The sequence below is a fragment of the Theropithecus gelada genome, chromosome X, assembly GCF_003255815.1.
Source record: "Theropithecus gelada isolate Dixy chromosome X, Tgel_1.0, whole genome shotgun sequence".
Taxonomy (NCBI): Eukaryota; Metazoa; Chordata; class Mammalia; order Primates; family Cercopithecidae; genus Theropithecus; species Theropithecus gelada.
In genome coordinates, this window is record NC_037689.1 from 57,981,881 (window position 1) to 58,002,029 (window position 20,149).

The following is a 20,149-nucleotide window of genomic DNA, read 5'->3' on the forward strand; positions in this document are numbered from 1 at the left end:
TGGTGATTTTTTTTTTAATTGAAAAATGTAGTAAGACCAGCTTCCCCTTCCAGTAATAGTAGTAGAAGTTAGCATTTGATATTTTTCATTCAAGCTTTACATTAATGTGTCTTTTCCTGCCCAAATTAAGTCTTTAGCAAAACTGAAAAATGAGGATGCTCTTTTCTACTCTGCTGCTTTAGAATTAATTCTTACCTACATAGTCTCTTTGTTCCTTTAGTCCCAAAAGTCTCTTGGCCATTTTCCCTTTAAATTATTCTAGCTTAAAGCATGGTAAATAGGTTTAAATTGGCCTATGAAAATCCATACAATAAATAATTGGTAAGTTACTTAGAACTTTTCTGAAGATCAAAATGATATCTTAGACATTAGTCTTTCTGTCAAGGAGATAACCAATGGATTACTTCATCATCCTACCTCCTCAGTAACATTATTTTGAGATTTTGGGATCAGGGAAAGACAAACTCTCAAAAGTAGTATGTAGAATGTTGTCATCTTCTCGAACAGAAATATCATCTTTGTAAATTTTGCTGTCTTGAAAGCACTCCAGATAATAAACTTCAGCATCCTATTTGAATTGGAAGTTGTCACTACTGAAGATTCTGTTTTCTTGGATAGGGTTGCAATTTCTTGTTTTAGTCCAAACTATTTGTACCTTTGGTATTTTCAAACACTACTACAAAATCATTTTATGACCTGTGCCTGGAAATCTTCTCTCTAGGTAGTGGTGTGGAGGCTTTCCTATGAAAACTTTGAAACTATATTCTTAAAGAATAATGTAGCTTTTCTACAAATTTTCATTTACAGGTTTGTAGTCAGAATCTGTTGCCTACCATTAATATTATTCCATCTCAAGGAATAGTTCCATTTGGGGGAATAACTGCTCTCAATATCTCCTGTAAACCCACTGTGGCAGAAAAGTTTGATACAAGAGCAAAGGTATGTCCATACATATGAGTTTTTGCACCTTACATATGTCTATGTGGGTTTGTTGGTTGTTTAAGTTATCTATAATGGTAGGTATAATGCTACAAAATGGAGTACACATGTTTATTATTAGAAAACTTGTTTTAATTCTTTCTTCTATTGGGAATGGTATTTAAAGTTACAACATTAAAGAGCAATTTTCAAAACGTATATTTTTTTAGAAATTAAGTTAGCTTTAAAGAAGTAGAGTTTTTGGAGATTAAAAAAAGCCACTTACCTTTATCATCTAATGAAAGATTGGATAGCAGAACTTGGAGAGGATTTGCAGAAAATATTTTTGATGAAGTTGGTAATGGAAATTTCTACTAAGTTGAAATGGATACCTTCCATCAATATGAGGCACTTTCTTATGAAATCACAATGATATTTGTCATTTCTGAGTTTTGACGAACCCTAGATAGCCACAGAGAAGAGGGTTGCTTTTTTCAAAGCATTAGTTAGGTAGATTAGGAAAAAAATAATCAATTTTGCAATGCTAATTCTAAATAGTCTTAATAATGTGAATTATGTGTAATTGCTATATGATTTTAACATCTATATTTTAGAGCACACATAAGATGTTTTACTGCTTTATGTTCTGGGAATTATGTAAATGAAAAATACTACCCTGATATTAGGCACTTCTCTAAGTGATACATAAAATACATAAGACCTGTATGTGTAAAATTTAATTGTAAAACTCAAAGACTAGCGTGTTCTTGGTCAATCTTATGATCAACTGTTTGTATTTACTCACATTAAAAATAATATATACACTGTTTTCAGATCAAAATGAATTAACTTTATCTTACATTTTTTCCCTGAATGGACCATAACAATACATGAGTAAATAATAGGTAACTTAATATAATAAAAACTGATTTCCCCAACCCTTGAACAAATCACTTAAGAATAATATCTTATTTTCATAAATAAATGTGTTGAAAATGTTTATAAATTATATATTGTGATATATTATCTCAGACTTGGGTAGAATACTTTTAAACACAATATTCTGGGAAAAATAAAAAAAATGGCCACCAAAAATATAGGTTTTACTAAACTTAATTCTCACTATATTTTAGAGGATTATGCTGTTTTTTTCTAATCTTATGTTTATTAATATTGTAGTATAATGAGACTCATTTATTCATTCAACATTCACATTATGCACCAATCTCTTGTAAATGTTAAGGATGCAATGATGAACAAGATAACCAGGGTCTTTGATGTCAAAGAGTTTACAATCTGGTGGGGAATATCAACAACTCAATAAATAATTAAAATACGCTATAATAAGTATTGTGATGAAGAAATGTAGCAGGCTAAGGGAGTACACAAGAGAGATACACAACCCAGCCTTAAATTATCAGAGACAGCTCCCTAGGGGAAGGTATATCTAAAAGATACCTGAAGTTAAGAATAAGCCAGATTAAAAGGATGGTAGTAGGGTGTAGGGGGAGAGGAGGAAAGGTTATTCAAGGCTAGCACGTGTTAAGGCTTGTGTGAGAGAGATAACTGTAATGCAGCCATAAGAAACTTAAAGATTAACATGACTAGATTATACTACCAAATGGATGATAGTGGGAAAAAATGTACTTATATGACCTGTGTAAGTTTTAGGTCATACACGGCCTTATCAACATTAAGAAACCCAAGCTTCATTTTAAGAGGTAGAAGCTTTAACTATGGGGATTTCACAATGAGATTTGCATTTTTTAGAGATCACTTTGGTGATAGAGCAGTAAGCTGGGACCAGAAAGATGGAATGCAGAGTTATTAGTCTGTTGAAGAGGTCCAGGCAAGAGAAACTGGTGAGAAACTGATAAATACATGGGGATTGGTGATTGAAAAGGGGTCCCATGTAAATAAGATGGGTAAGTCAAGAGTGAGGCAGATGGTGGCAACATTTAGAGAGAAAGAGATCAGAGTGTGAGTGACACCTATTAGAGGAAAATGTTTGCTTGAGTTGGAGGCATCTTTTTTATCTTCATGTAGAGATGTCTAGTGAAGAGGCAGCCACACATATATACTGGTCTGAAGGCTGATGATTCATCATAGAGATGAAAGAGAATTTTTCTACTGTCTCTCTATGGGTCCAGATGTGTGTAAGTGAACCAAATATATAATTGAGAAGTTGGAATGATAAAAGTTGAAAGAAATTGAATAAAGAAAAATATAGAGGAGAAAGGTGAATTGGGGTTGATTGGGAGAATATTACACATCACAGGCTTGAAAGTCTCTTCGATATGTGACATCCAGGAACTATTGTCTCTGACAATGAGTGAGAAAGCAAAGGAGAGAGGGAGTTGTAAAAATGAGACAGATGAATGAATTTATGGTTTCAGAGGTTGTGCATTTATGAGGAGTGATGTTGTCCAGGGTGTAGTTTAAGTCTCTAGAGATGAAAATGTCAACAGGCCAATGGTCTAGGGTGGTGAATAAGCTATGACAGCCAGGAGTTTTGGATGAATAAGGAATGATTGGGAGGTGAGTAAAAGGCAGCCATAGGGAGTTGAGACTTGTGTATGGGGTGTATTAATGAAGAACATGTCAATTTGTAATTTCTTCTGAATCATTAAGGTATGCTTCTTTTGATTTTAGTCAAATATGTTTTTTATGTATTATATACTCTGAATAAAATGTGGCAATCATATAGCATTATGAATGCAGAAACTTTAATAAGGCTATCTAGCTGGCATATTGATTTTCCCAGTAACTCTGAAAAATGGTATTTTATGATTTCTTTGCGTATAAACAGTATCAATGATTCTGTGGAAGAGTGAAATACACTCACTTTGCTTTCTTAGATATAATACATATTTAAATTTAAATCTAGACCTTGACTCATTCCTGTGCTAATACAGACAGGGCTTCCAGGGAATTATATTTTTACACTGCTGAGACTGTGCTTAAGCAACTGTATGCTCAGATACTCCATAGTTCTTATTTTGTAGGAATTATACAACTAAATTCTTAATTTGCTATCTTACTTTTCTTGGAAGTAAAATATTCAGGCAGCCCTTAGTTTAGCTGCTGCTGCTTTCAAGTTCGTGATCTCGTGAAAAAGAAAATACTTGATCTCTGCAAGAGTCAATTTCCTCAGTTTAAAATTACGAGTATTAACAGTCGTTATCTAATAGAATATTGAGTATTAAAAAGGATTTCACTGTATTTAACCCATATACACAGCAATTTTTAGCTGCTATCATTACTATTATGGTTGTTGTGCATATTCGCATCTTTCCAGGGGAAGATATATACGGCAACCATTCTCCTGTTGTTTGTTTTTAAAAAATTTTGAATAATGCTTTGAAATTAGAGAAATAAAAATTGTACTGCAAGGAGTGGCAATAAAGTTTAGTCAAATAGGTAGAACTCTGCATTCAAATTCACAAACCATCAACTAATCACATTTATGGTGGTTCTAAGGGGTTAAACACTCACTTTTCTTAGGAGTATCAATTTTACAAAACAAGAAATGGGATGACAATTACCAGAAAAGTCTTGTACAGTTATAATGTTACTATTATTTAAATGAAAAAAAAGTTATATAAATGCCAGGTAATACTTCAGCAACTTATGATTATATTTTAATGTGGTTTCTACAAAGTTTTGTATTTCTCCTGAATAAGGTTGCTATTCGTCATGCGAATGTTATAGACCTTAGGATTGGTGGATCTGCTGAAATTGCTGATGTAGAAATCGATCCTGTGAGTATGTTACTTATTTGTGTGACGAAACTCTGAGTGTGGTGATTTTTATTTGTTATGTGTTTCTAGTTAGCCCATTTATGTTTAAAAATATTTTCCAATGTATAATTTTTAAAAATTGCTATATATAAAGTTAAAAATAACAATTAATATATGTCATATAAATGTAAGTGATGAAACAGAATATTGAATGAAGGTTTAAGAATTTACCACTGCATGTAAGGATCAGAACACTATCAGTACCATTAAAATCATCTTCATTATGATCCTGTCCCTTATAAGAGATAACCACTTGCCTATAATGATAACACATAAATATGAATATGAATGCTTTCATTGTTAATTATTTAGTTTGTTTGTTTTTGAGCTTTATAACAAAGATGTACTATTTGTAGCCTTTGGTGAGTTACTTTTACTTAAATATTGTGTTTCTAACATTCACCTAATTGTGTGTAACGGTATGTTAATCATTGTCATACTGCATAATAGTTATTTGTGTAGACGTACTATAATTTACATGATCATTCAGTTGTTCATCCCAATAGGTGTTTCTGTTTTTTTTTTCAAACGCAAAAACTGTAGCTGTGAACATTTATATGCTTATCTTCTGAGGTACACATACAAGAGGTTCTCTAGGAATGGAGTTATTGAGACAGAGTTATGAGTGTGTTTGACTTCACAAGACTATTCCTAAAATTTCCTCTCTAATTTCCATTGCTCCAAATTCTATTATTCTACAAGTTATATTGTCAGATTTAAATTTTGCCAGTCTGTTGAGTATAAAATGATACCTCACTGTGGTATTGATTTGCATTTTCTGAACTAGAGTCACATTTATGTTTGAATTATCGTATGTACTCTGAAAAAATTTTGTTCTAGAATTGATAGAGTGCACACACACACACAAACACATACACCAGTTTTTTGTTGTTGTTCTGGCCAGCCCTTTAGTGTTTAGATCTGGACTTACCTATTCAAAGAAACTTTCCTTGATTCTTCAAAGTAGGACCCCCCCATTGTGACATTTTTAAGGTATTACAGACATCTTATGCCCTGGGAAGATCACCATCAGAGCAGTTGTCATATTATTTTGGGGTTATTTGTACTTTTGTTTTTTTCTCCCACTAGTACTGTTAACACCTACTACCTTATTGGTGTGGAGCTAAATTGAGCAGAAAAATGATGATAAAGAGGTCAGCTGATTGCCTCAGGTCGGGGGCTTACTGCTAGTCTGCATTTAAATGGCATCACCAAAATTCCAGTGTATAGCTTTAACTTATACTTTTATAACCTTTCTTTATTCAATGGTGAAGGCATAAGTCCGGGTAGACTAACACATACTAAGTTAGCTTGTCCAAGGCTGTGGTGATTCCTGGAGATGAAACTCTGTGGTATCCAGAGTGGTTTTTTTACATTACTATGGCATCCTTCCTTGAAAAATATTAGATAATATTGAGTCTTTAATCACTTTCTTTTCTCATCCTGAAGTCATTTTGGGCATGCTTTGCATGTTATGGTACAATTGAATAATTTATAGCACTTTAATATATTTTATCAATATTCCTTTATTTTATAGATTTTAGACATAGCTGACTTAAAAAAATAATATTCACACATCACTAGATATTTTTAGCCATACATTTATTAACTATACAGTAATGGCTAAGGCGTTGACTATGTGTTTTAATAACAACTAGGACATTTTACTCAAATGAGCACATATACAATGCTCATTTGCATATATGCTTATTTGAATGGGATAAGAAGAGTGATTATTTTTACATATACAAAACATCAAACTTTCGTTTTCCATTTTGGATTTTAGAAATTTTACATATACAACTGCGTTGACATTTTAAGTGAAACAAATGGTAGCCAGTCTACCTTCATATGGAATTCTCCTCAATATTAGGATGCTGTTGTCTCAATCTCCTTTAAATGCTGTATGTAATTATTTCACTAAGAAAATCCATGGTATTTTAGTAACTCTACTACAAGGAGGAATTCTAAAGAGTTTTGTGATATAAGCACGTGCCTTGTGTATGAGCTACAGCTCAGATACACTTAATAAGCATTCCTTGTTTATGTAAGGTAGATGTTGGTTAGGTGCTAGGGATACAAAAATGAATCACGCTAAGGTGCAATAGAAGAGACAGATAAGTAAATAAATACATAAATAAATTATGTGATATCATAATGTAAGTAAATATAAGAAACAGAATTGGTCCTGAGCACAGCATGATTAATTGTGGTTTATACAACTAGGGTTTGAAGGATGTGTAATATTTTATTAGGCAATTGCAGGTTATAGAAAGGCTTTCCTGAAAGAAGGGGCACCAAAAGGGTGAAGACACAGAAGGGTGAAGCATCAGGTATTGGTTGGAAATGCCAAGTCATACAGCTTGTTGAAATATTAAGTGATAAGGTGAGAGTGGGGCTAGTTGAAGCTGGAACATGAGGAAGCAGAAGGCCATGGTGAGCTTTATGAGCCCTGCTAATGAGCTTGGACATGGTCCTATAGATTGTGAGAAACCATCAAATTTTAAAACAAGAAGTGATATGATCAAATTCTTACTTAGTTTAAATATGGCTTCATTATGAAGGGGAGAGTTTGAGAAAAGTGAAAATCTAGAAACTAAATGAAAAGTGATGATTTACTAATTTCATATAGTTACAATATGGACAAGAGGTGAAGAAAGGGGAAGAATTAATAGGATTTATTAACTTATTACATGTAGGAGGCATCTAGGAGGTAGGGGAGAGGAAGGAAAATGTGACTAATTTTTATAGGGTTCTGCTCTGCAGTTAATAATTTCCTTGATAAACATAACGTTGCAAGTTTTAGTTTATGTTTTCATAAACTATTATTCTATTTTCGAATAATTTTTATTTTTAAATTTTAGAATGTATTTAATTTCGGTGGCGCCTATATTGGTGGTACCCAGACTGTTCCATTTGTAATAAAAAACAAAGGTATAACACGTGCCAGAGTGGAGTTTAATCTAAAAGACTTTCCAGATTTTTCAATGGATCTTAAAGACAAATCAGGTATATATTTTGTATATAATGGTATTATTGTAAAAGGAAAATAGTTTTAAATTGCCCTGTGGTATAATTTCTAAAACTAATTCAATCAAGGGAAGTTATTCTTAAATGTTTTTTAATGACCACTGCATGTTTTTCTTACACTCTGTAACTCATCATGGTTTTCTTTGTGGAAATACATCATTATTAATATCAAAACACTTGGGTAATCCATGAAATGTAACCGTTCTTATTAGTGGGTTAAATATGGTAAGTATGTTATATATAAGTATATGCCTTAAATGAATATAAAATTATGAATCATTTGTTTTAATTGCTCAATAATTTTAGATAAATGTCTTTGGGGAGCTATCTCTATGTATTTACTCATGTATTAGATATCTTTATATTAAATTAGATTTAAACAAAATATGCATTTTTATAAGTGCATTTTATCTGTTTACTCCATGGGTTGTCAAAATAAGACCTATGAACCAAATATGACCCAACACCTGTTTTTATAAATAAGGTTTTATTAGAACACACACAGACCCATTTGTTTGTATAATGCTTATGGCTGCTTTTATGCTATACTGGCGGAGTTGAATAGCTATGATAGGAACCATATGTCTCACAAAGCTTAAAATATTTACTATCTGGATTCTTACAGAAAGTTTCCTAATCATTGGTTTAGTCATTTGTTATTCATTAAATATTTGTTGAATCCCACTTACAGGCAAGATAGTAGCATTTGAGTCCATAAAAATAAGTAAGACATCTTACATATCCTTAAAAAGTGAACAGTAAGTCTATCAGTGAGGTAATGGATATGCATTTGTATTATTTATGGACTCTTTGAGGCGTCAGAGGTGATCTGACTCTTTCCTGATCAACTTTCACTGGAAAGGGAGTCTCTGAGCTGTTACTGGGACCTCAGATTTAGTTAATTACTTGACCTTGTGCTTTATTCCTATTTGTGTTCATCTGAGTATGACTATAACATGCTTCTTGAACTTTGGAGTTATTTTTTAATGAGTTTACTGTCACTGTTTTGCCAATTGTATATTTGTTCCATGTATAGATATCAGTTTTGCTAATTAGAATCTTGGTATTTAGAACAATTCTTTACCGAGCATCTTCACATAGCCCTGCACAAATATTTTAGAAATGGATTTTTGATTGTTATGAATATATGTACTTTTTCACCTCTTATAGAAGAATTTAAAGACCCTGCAGTTCCTTATATATATTCTTTGGAATTAGAGGAAAACACATCTCTGGAATGTGGCATAACATTTTCTCCCACACAAGTAAGTTCAGTTTTCTATTCCTCATATTACTGCAATTATGGATATTCCTAACCAATAACCTATTAAAGATCACCCAAGATCTATCTGTAGAGGGTTTTTCTTTCTGACTTGTAAGCATGCCTGGGTATACCTTAATTCAGTAAAACAATTGCTGGAGGGTTTGGCTCATGCTGCAGAGTGCCTCAAGAGGAGCAGAGGGCATGTACAGGGGACCTATGATTGTGTGGTCTTTGTTATACTACCTAGAAAATTCAAGATATTACACATTTTGAAGGAGAGGAAAATTATATTCCAGGCAGTTGGTGCTTTGTACTTATATTTGAGTGGTGTATGCTCTGTGAACGACTACCTGAAATTATCAAAGACATATTGTGAAGATTTAAGAGGAGTTGCTATGATATTGGCTCCTTTTATTTTGTACCCCTAGATGTTTAGTGATTTAAAAACAAGAGCAAACAAACAGACAAAAAACCTATTCTGAAATGTGCCCAGAAGGAAGGGAGACCACTGGTCAGATTTCAGGAGCCAACTCTGGTAGGCTTTTGCTTCACAGATTCTCTAACAGAAGTGCCCAAGGAGAGAGTTTCTCTCTACGCATGATATGAAAGTGCATATTGCCCTGTAATCCCAGCACTTTGGGAGGCCGAGGCCGGCAGATCACCTGAGGTCAGGAGTTTGAGACCAACCTGGCCAACATGGTAAAACCCCATCTCTACTAAAAGTACAAAAATTAGCCAGGTGTGATGGTGGGCGCCTGTAATCCCAGCTACTCAGGAGGCTGAGGCAGGAGAATCGCTTGAACCCGGGAGGCGGAGGTTGCAATGAGCCGAGTATCACGCCATTGCACTCCAGCCTGGGTGACAAGATGACATTTCATCTCAAAAAACAAACAAACAAGCAAACAAACAAACAAAAAACAGCATATTGGTGTACCCTTCCAAGCAAGAATCAAACTTCTATATGGCAATCAGAGTATAAGATTCTTATGTCAAAACTTTTTTTTAATACTCCAACATAGCTAGATTGATTCTACTCAATAGGTATAGATTAAAATTAAGAGAAAGTAACTAATAGCACAATAAAATTGTATTGAATGCTACTAAATACTATCTTTAATAGTCTAACTTTTGGTAATGTTATTCTTACTGAGATTAAATTTGATTTCAGGAACAATGTAAGCTGTTATTTGGCTTTCAGGTGCAAAAAATAAAGTTTGAGGATGAGTTTGGGTATTAGAAAATGATAAAGATTAATTTTGCTATTTTGAAGTTCAGTACTTAAGTTGAGATAAGATAGATAAGATAATGTTGAATAGAAAAACCTCTTTGTCTTGTTCCTGAAAGCGTATATCTTACACCTTTAAATATAAGGTTAGCAACAGTTATCTTTTTTAAAAAATTTCCTTTATTAGGTTGAGGAAGTTTCATTTTATAGTTTATTGAGTATTTTGATTTTGAAAGACCTGGATTTTGTTAATTTTACTATCCACTTTGATGGTCATGTTTTTGTCCTTTATTCTATTAATATAGTGTATTATATTGATTGATTTTTTAACGCTAAACCAACCTTTCATTGTAGAATAAATCTCACTAGATCATAAGATATAATTCTTTATATATATTGCTGAATTCAATTCTCTAGTATTTCGATGAAGGCTTTTGCATCTATACTTGTAAGGAACATTGGTCTATAGTTAGTTAGCCTTTATTGTTTTTTTTTCTTCTGATACCTTTTTTTTTTGAATATCAGGCTAATATTGGCTTCTTAGAATGAATTATAGAGTGGTGTCTCCACTTCTATTTTGGCAGAATTTGTGAGGGACTGAATTAATTATTTAAATTGGTGTTATATTTCATCATTGAAGTCATCTGGTCCTCAGCATTTTTTTTAAAAAATATTAATTTTAAACTAGGTATTGAAGGAACATACCTCAAAATAATAAGAGCCGTCTATGACAAACCCACAGCCAACATCACACTGAATGGGCAAAAGCTGGAAGTGTGCCCCTTGACAACCAGCAAAGTCAAGGTTGCTCTCTCTCACTACTCCTATTCAACTTAGTATTGTAAGTCCTGGCCAGAGCAACCAGGCAAGAGAAAAAAATAAAGGGCATCTAAATAGGAAGTCAAATTTTCCCTGTTTTGAGATGACATGATTCTATATATACAAAATCCCATAGTCTCAGTCTAAAAGCTCCTTAAGGTGATAAACAACTTTAGCAAAGCTGCAAGATACAAAATCAGTGGACAAATCACTAGCATTCCTTTTTTTTTAATTTGGATATGGAGTCTCACACTGTCGCCCAGGCTGGAGTGCAGTGGCACGATCTCGGCTCACTGCAAGCTCTGCCTCCAGGGTTCATGCCATTCTCCTACCTCAGCCTCCCTAGTAGCTAGGACTACAAGCTGCTGCCACCATACCTGGCTAATTTTTTGTATTTTTAGTAGAGATGGGGGGATTTCACTGTGTTAGCCAGGATGGTCTCGATCTCCTGACCTCGTGATCTGCCCGCCTCAGCCTCCCAAAGTGCTGGGATTGCAAGCTTTTTTTTTGTTGTTAGATGGAGTCTCACTCTGTTGCCCAGGTTGGAGTGCAGTGGTGCAATCTCAGCTCACTGCAACCTCCATCTCCCCGATTCAAGTGATTCTCCTGCCTCAGCCTCCCGAGTAGCTGGGAGTACAGGTGTGTGCCACCACACCTGGCTAATTTTTGTATATTTTTTTAGTAGAGATGGGGTTTTGCCATGTTAGCCAGGCTGGTCTCGAATTCCTGACCTCAGGTAATCCACCCACCATGGCTTCCCAATATGCTGGGATTACAGGTGTGAACCACTACAACAGGCCAAAAACCACTACAATTTTTATACACCAACAACCAAGCCAAGAGCCAAATCAGGAATGCAATTTCATTCACAATTGCTACAGAAAGAATAAAATACCTAAGAATATAGCTAACCAGGGAGGTATAGTTCTTCCCAAAAGAAGGGAAATGTGTATTCATGTCCATACAAAGACTTTTATGTGAATGCTCATAGCAGCATTATTCACAATAGCTTAAAAGTAGAAACAACCCAAATGTCCATCACCTGATAAATGGATGAACACAATGTGGTATATCCATACACTAGAATATTATTTGACAGTATAAAGGAACAAATTGCTGATATGTCCTGCTAGATGAATAAACCACAAAAATGTTATTTTAAGTGAATGCAACTAGATATAAGAGAGTACATTTTGTATGATTCCATTTATGTGAAATTTCCAGAAGAGACAATCTATAGAGTAGATCAGTGGTTACCTAGAGTTAGGCAAATTGGCATGAAGAAGCTCTTGGGGGTGATGGAAACATTCTAAAACTTAATTATGGTGATGAATACACAATTCTATAAATTTACTAAAAACCATTGAATTGTACCCTTTTGGCGAAATATATCACAATACAGCTGTTAGAAGTGTAAAAAAATTATTAATGTAATCTGTTTGCTGTTATAGGTCTGTATTTATAAAACGTTCTGTTTCTTCTTGAGAAATTTCATCTAAGTTACCTAACATATTGACATACATGTGTTAATGGTGTTATTTTTTTTATTTCTGTAAGGTAGGTAATAATTTAGTTCCTTCTTTCATTCCCGATTTTATAAAATTAAGCCATCTCTCTTTTTATCTTGGTCAGCATATCTAAAGGTTTGTCTGTTTTGATGATATTTTCAAGATCTAACTTTTGGTGTTTCTGATTTGCTGTATTATTTTTGACTCTTTATTTCATTCATTTACACTTTATCCTTTATTTTTTATTTTTTCTGTTTGATTTGATCTTCTATTCTTATTTTTAAGTGTGGAATGTTAGGGCACTGATTTGAGATATTTCACTTGTTAAATATAGGTTTTACAGCAACATACTTTCCTCTAAATACTGTTTTACATTTACCCCAAAAGTTTTGATATGTTTTATTTTCATTTTTACTCTTCAAAATGTTTTGCAATTTCTCACATAATTTATTTTTCACCTATTAGTTATTTGGTGTGTCTTGTTTAATTTCCACATATTTGTTTGTTTCTCTTACTGATTTCTAATATAATTCCCTTATAGTTAGAGAACACACTTTAATTCATTTAAATCACTTTAAATTTATTGCAGCTTGTTTCATGACACTCTATGTAGGTTATTTAACTATGTTGCAGTAAGTCTAAAACAACTAATGATTACATCTGGATGTGTATGTGTATGTTTGTGTGTGTGCACATGTGTGCAGTGGTGAAATGAAGGGAATGCTCATTATTTTAAAAATAAACTTGGTAAGATTAGTTTTTCAAACATGTATTCTTATTATTCTGATTTTTAAAAACCCTTTAAATAAAAAGAAACTAAGTAAGTCTTTTCTCACAAGTTAATATTCTGATAAATAAGGTATGTCATTCACCTATATAATGTTTATATCTCACATGTACATAGAAGTATGCAGACACACACACACACACACACACACACTCTTTCAACAAGAAGAAAACCTAAGTATTGTGCAGTAATTTATAGGTTTTTCAAAATTTTGTTAAGGCCAAGTTTATACATTTTTCTAATAAGTCTATATTGTGATTTTATATTTTCATATAATTGAAATGTGTATAAAACATTTTTCTTAAGGATCATTGAAAATTAGAAAAATCTATAATGCAATTGAAGTATCTTACATGACTTTTTTGGAGAATGTATTATATATAATATATTTAGACAATAGTTCACTAACACTGTCAGCAATTTAAAAAGTTCTAAGTATTTCTTAATGTTTAGGATTCTAGAAATTGATTATAAAATTAAAAGGAATTATAGATATTTAAACTTCTGTGGAGTGCCACACTTTGCTTAGATTCTGAATCATTCTATGTTAACTGGGTATTTTAAAAGAAGATTTACTCACTGTATTGGAGTGTAATTCACTTCAACAATGAGAAGAACATATAAACTCCTGCAGAGACAACACACCCTTTGAGAATTTGTTCTATAAATCTGTGCCAGTAAGGCAGATTGATTATCTGGTTTCCAGTCATTTCAAATGTCCTCCACTATATTTATTGCTAGGTGTAAGTTGTCTGTCTTTGTGCATGTGTCAAAATGTAAATAGCAAATTGATGCTCTCTTGGTTGACCTATGTAGCAGGAAAATGTGAAATCAACAATACATGATTGATTTATTGTTAGTTGTAAACCTTCCTTTCCTACACCGTACCAGGTTTGAGCACAACCTGAAGTGCTAGTGGTCAATTGCAGTTGTATTTGGCATCTTCAAATGGATTTGTTTATTTTCTGTAAGTCACTCAAGCTCCTCCTTTTCTTGTGGGCTACTAATGTGTCTGTCTATAGAATTGTACTTCCTATATGGTAGTCACTACCTGCATGTGGCTATTTGAATTAAAGCTTAAATTTATTAAAATTAAGCTCAACAGAAATGTTGTTTCTTTATCACAATACCTACATTTCACGTTCTGTAGATTCACACGTGGCTATTGTACAATGCAGAGCATTTTCTTCATGACAGAAAGTTTCACTGGACAGCACTACTATAGATCTTTCCCTATTATTACTCTTATTTTTCCTGCTGCTGTAACCCAAGTTCTGCCCTGAAGCACAGGCTAGTTCATCTTCAGTGGCTTAGTTACTCTGCAGCTCTTTGCAACTCTCATCTTTGTTGCTCTGTATTTTCCCTGCAGTTTTTGAATGTGAGGGAGAATTGTTCATGCTTTTTATTTTTCCTACTAGCCTTTATCTGTGATTTAAGGATATGCAGAACCTTGGGTAAACCTTTCATAACAGTTATTCTAGATTTACAATCATTCTTACAGGAAGCTAAGAATAATTCCTTATGGATTAAAGAAAAGGACATTTGAATGACACCTACTCCTTTTCAATTCATAAACATCTCTGTCTACCAACACTGGACTGGGTACTGAAATCTGACTTCATTAGAATGTCCTTTTCAATTTGAGGTATTTCTGTCTTTGCATGACAACATCTGGGAAATCACTTAAAATAGCACACATCACAAAACGTTCAAAGTTTTCCTTCCTCATTGAATACCTCAGTGATTTTATAATGATGGGGCTCGTCTTTTCTTTCAATGTGTCACTTAGTTTCTGTGTAAAAGATAAGTCTTGTATTCTTGCAGTTTTGTTGAAGGGAGAAGATTTCCATGGGCGAAGGAATTATGGAACCTTCTAATTTGGCATTCTGTGTAATTATAGACCTACTTTGGATAAAAACATATTCTATACAAATTGTGTGTGAAGATGTCAGTTAAGAGAAGACAAGTCCAGTATGACTTTTCACCTATACATACTTGATAATCAGAGAAGGCAGGGATTAACCCTTAGCCTTGTGAATTCACCACACAGTTTCAGACAAATTGTATGTTTCAGGAGGGAGAAGCACTTCATACTTATGAGACAAGGGCTGAGATGAGTACATTGAATTATCTCGATAATTACCAACAGTCATTATCATTGACAGTCACCAACAATCATCAACAAAGACAACATCAGATGTTTTAAAATAAAGCCATCAGTGTGGTCCTGTGTTAAACCTATCCCATAACTTCAGCTTTCCACTCCTATCATCCCTAACTTTCGGACCCAGCACTAGACTCAAAGACAGACAGTGAAGACTCAAGCCCCAGTAACTGTCAACTCAATTCATCATGACTCAGATTCCTCTTTATTTCAGTCATTTTCCAAAATTGGAGCATCCTGTGAATAGCTTCTCTTCTCTGTCAGCTCTGATTCCCCTCACACTTAGTTTCCCTTCCCTTTTTCTCTGCCCTCTAGAATCCCCACACTTTTATAAGTCCTCTATATTTTTCTGGGCTTCCTTTTTCTTCATGATTTCTTCTTATTGGGAACATGGCTATCTCCACAGCACCGTTTTTTAAAATAGCATTTCCTGTGAATCTTGCTGTGGGTCTAGAAGTGATCCTTTCTGGAGGCCTTGTTCCCTTGGGTGATTTTTCTAGAGGGTCCTTATCTGTTAAAAATACCTGCTTCTGGCTAAGTGTGGTGGCTTACTCCTGTAATCCTAGCACTTTGGGAGGTTGAGGTGGGCAGATTACCTGAGGTCAGGAGTTCGAGACTAGCCTGGCCAACATGGTGAAACCCTATCTCTACTCAAAATACAAAAAAATAGCCGGGCATGGTGACGCTCACCTGTAATCTTAGCTACTAGGGAGGCTGAGGCAGGAGAATTGCTTGAACCCAGGAGGAGGAGACTGCAGTGATCCGAGATCACACTACTGCACAGAGTGAGACTCTGTCTCAAAAAAATTAATAAATAAAATAAATAATTTTAAAAATCCTGCTTCTTTGAACTTTGAACTTTTATTGTGTGAGTTTGCCAGTTCCCCTCTTGTGAAATCTCTGGTGAGTGGTCTCTTGTGAATAGTCACCTTCAGACATGCTCCTGGTCACTGCCAACCAGACTCATAGTATATCCGGCACCCTACTCATCTCATTTTCTGAGTGATTTCAGTATCCACATGGAGGTTTATCCAGAACCCTGACCTCGTACTTCCTTTTTCTTCATATTTCTATTGATGTGGAAGAAACTAAGTGACACATTGAAAGAAAAGACGAGTCCTATCATTATAATTTTCTGTTTCTTCACATTTCCAGTCCCCTCAGCTCTTGTTAAAAACTAATCTCCATCCAGCGATCAGATGAAGATGACAGTTTGGGAAACATACTCTTCGGCAGTGTTTGACTTTAAAATATGAGTCCATATTATTAATACATAAAAAAGCCTTAAAAATAAAATAATAGCCTAAAATAATAGTACTATTATAATATGTATGATATTAATACTCAAATTAAGAAAAAAAGCAGATGAACCAAAAGTGGAAAAACAGAAATGAGACACATTTCTAGCTACTGCTGATTAAATACTAAGATTCCAGGGAAATAAGATCAACGTTTTTGTTGTTTTTTCTTTAGCTATGAAATATCAAAACAGGTTGTATTTGAACCTGAAATACTACATCTTTATGCAATTTATTCCTTGATGTCTGCATGCTAGTGCCACTGCAGAAATAGATTATCATGGGAATGAGTTGCTTGCTGTTTTGACAAAAGAGTTGAAACCTCCAGGAAAATAACATATGAGCAGTATTTTATGCTTCTATAATTTGGTTATAAGAATAGACTGTACATAAGATTCTATGACAGAAAATAGAATTGACAGTGGTATGGCCAGTTAAAGTTAAATAAAAATAGAAACCCAAGTGTTTTGCCTATTAGGGTAATATGAATGACTAGAGCTGAACATATGCACTTAATAATATTCAGCTCCTCATTTTATTTAAAACTATTTAGATTGTCAGCACCGAGTTTATGAGTACAGCACAGCACTAGATAAATGTACCTCTGAACCCATCAATGCTTGTTGTCATGATCTTGGAGGTTTTGGCATGTGAGAAGTACTATTATTCTTCCCTTTTCACATTTAAAATACTCACATTCTTGCCTGTTTTCTACCTCCCACCTCTAGAAGCTTACTAAGGTACCATGAAGTAACAGGGTTGACCATCTTAATATTTTTTAAACCTAAATAATGTAAGGTTTTGGTAAAAAAAAATCAACACAAAGTTTAAAGCATGTCATTAGAAAAAATGAATTTTTATTTTAAATTATTTGTAATGTAACTTGAAATGCAATAAGAATTTTCTCATAAATATGTAAATATTTTAGCATTGATATTACTTCTGTAGCATTTTCAGCTTTAGTATAGAGCAATTTTATTTTTATCAATTTAAATTTCTAATAAATTATGTAATTTATAATTTTATTTTCAAAATTGAAATTTGAATCTAAAGAGATAATAATGGTATTGTCTTTGAGTTAACCCTTTTTTATATGGTTGATAGTAATGTCTATAATCTCATTTTTTATTTTAGCTATTCATGTCTCCTTTCATTTGTTTACTGTCAGACTAGTTTAAAGTTTTGTAATTTTTTTTTTTTTTTTTTTGAGATGGAGTCTGGCTCTGTTGCCTAGGCTGGAGTGTGGTGGCACGATCTTGGCTCACTGCAAGCTCTGCCTCCTGGGTTCACGCCATTCTCCTGCCTCAGCCTCCTGAGTAGCTGGGACTACAGGTGCATGCCACCACACCTGGCTAATTTTTTTTGTATTTTTAATAGATACGGGGTTTTACCGTGTTAACCAGGATGGTCTCGATCTCCTGACCTTGTGATCCACCCGTCTTGGCCTCCCAAAGTGTTTTGTCATTTAAAAAATATTTTTAAACCACCAACTTTTTGTTTTATTGATTGTTGTGATTTCTCTGTTGATATTCTCATTTTGTGTATACATTATTTTCATGATATTCTTTTGTTCTTTTCTATGGTTTCCTTTAGTTCTATGAACATATTTAAGACAGTGGCTTTAAAGTCTTTTTCTAATAAGTCCTATGGCTGGACTTTCTTCATAATCTTTGTTTTGTTTTGCTTTTGATTATTGAAAACTGGACATTTGAATATTATAATATGGTAACTCTGTACATCAGATTATCCTCCTTTCCCTGGGTTTACTCTTCTTGCTTAATGAAGGCTGTAGTCATCCATTTGTTTATTGACTTTTCAAAACTATTATTGCAAAGAATACATTCTTTGCTATGCACAGTCACTGAAGTGTCTGTTCCTTTAGCTGGTGTTGAGTAGTGTTTTGAGATATATTTCCTTGAATGCCTGGAACTAAAATAATAATCGGACACATAAACAAAAACACCTATCATAGTCTTTTTGGATAGAGTGTCCTGAGGCACTTCTTTAGCAGTTAGTGAGGTCGTTTACAACAATTTCTTAGTTTTTATTTACCACTTGAACTTAACCTAGAGTCAGACAAAGATGAAAGTTTAGCAACTTCTCAGGTATTTTCTGAGCACATTTCCTACTCTGAGTATCCTTAATGCTTTCTAAATTCTCCAGGGCAGTTTTAAATGCCTTAATTTCTCTAAAAGCTCCCCTACTTTTATTTCCAGCTTTTAGGTAGTGTTTGCATGTCTCAACCATAATATTCTGTCAGGTGGCTTTGGGTTTTTTGTTTATCTTACAATATTTTTGAGCAATTTCACTGCTTTTCTGCCTTGAGTGAGTTCAAAGATAGGCAAAACATGGCAAGCACCTTGTATCAGTGCTTCATGTACCCCCAAGAAGGTTAGAAGAGACAAACACAATAATTTCTGAATGAAGTCTGTTCTGTTTCATCAAAAACCAGGTACCTTTGTTTAAGTTCCTTGTAGATTGTGGGTATTAGACCTTTGTCAGATGGGAAGATTGCAAAAATTTTCTCTCATATTATAGGTTGCCTGTTCACTGTGATGCTAGTTTCTTTTGCTGTGCAGAAGCTCTTTAGTTTAATTAGATCCCATTTGTCAATTTTGGCTTTTGTTACAATTGCTTTTGGTGTTTTAGTCATGAAGTCTTTGCCCATGCCTATGTCCTGAATGGTATTGCCTAGGTTTTCTTCTAGGGTTTTTATGGTTTGGGGTTTTACTTTTAAGTCTTTAATCCATCAAAGGATATGAACAGACACTTCTCTAAAGAAGACATTTATGTGACCAGCAAACATAAAAAAAGCTCATCATCACTTGTCAGTAGAGAAATGCAAATCAAAATTACAATGACATACCATCTCTCGCCAGTCAGAATGGCAGTTATTAAAAAGTCAGGAAACAATAGATGCCAGTGAGGCTGTGAAGAAATAGGAACGCTTGTAGACTGTCGGTGGGCGTGTAAATTAGTTCAACCATTGTGGAAGACAGTATGACGATTCCTCAAGGATCTAGAACCAGAAATACCATTTGCCCCATCTATTCCATTACTGGGCATATACCCAAAGGATTATAAATATTTCTACTATAAAGACACATGCACAGGTATGTTTATTGCAGCACTATTTACAGTAGCAAAGACTCAGAACCACCCCAAATGCCCATGAATGATACACTGAATAAAGAAAACGTGGCACATATACACCATGGAATACTATGCAGCCATAAAAAAGAATGAGATCATGCCCTTTGCAGGGACATGGATGAAGCTGAAAGCCATCATCCTCAGCAAACTAACACAGGAACAGAAAACAAACACCACATGTTC

General features: G+C 34.0%; 1 protein-coding gene across 1 annotated transcript in view; it reads left to right on the forward strand.

Annotated features, from left to right (window-relative positions):
- Window positions 1-20,149, forward strand: part of CFAP47 (cilia and flagella associated protein 47) — a 434,654-nt gene that overhangs the window by 65,945 nt on the left and 348,560 nt on the right. The window contains exons 18-21 of the mRNA XM_025371837.1: window positions 808-939; window positions 4,602-4,679; window positions 7,583-7,727; window positions 8,919-9,013. Of these exons, the coding sequence (XP_025227622.1) occupies window positions 808-939; window positions 4,602-4,679; window positions 7,583-7,727; window positions 8,919-9,013 (450 nt within the window). The remainder of the gene's footprint in view (window positions 1-807; window positions 940-4,601; window positions 4,680-7,582; window positions 7,728-8,918; window positions 9,014-20,149) is intronic.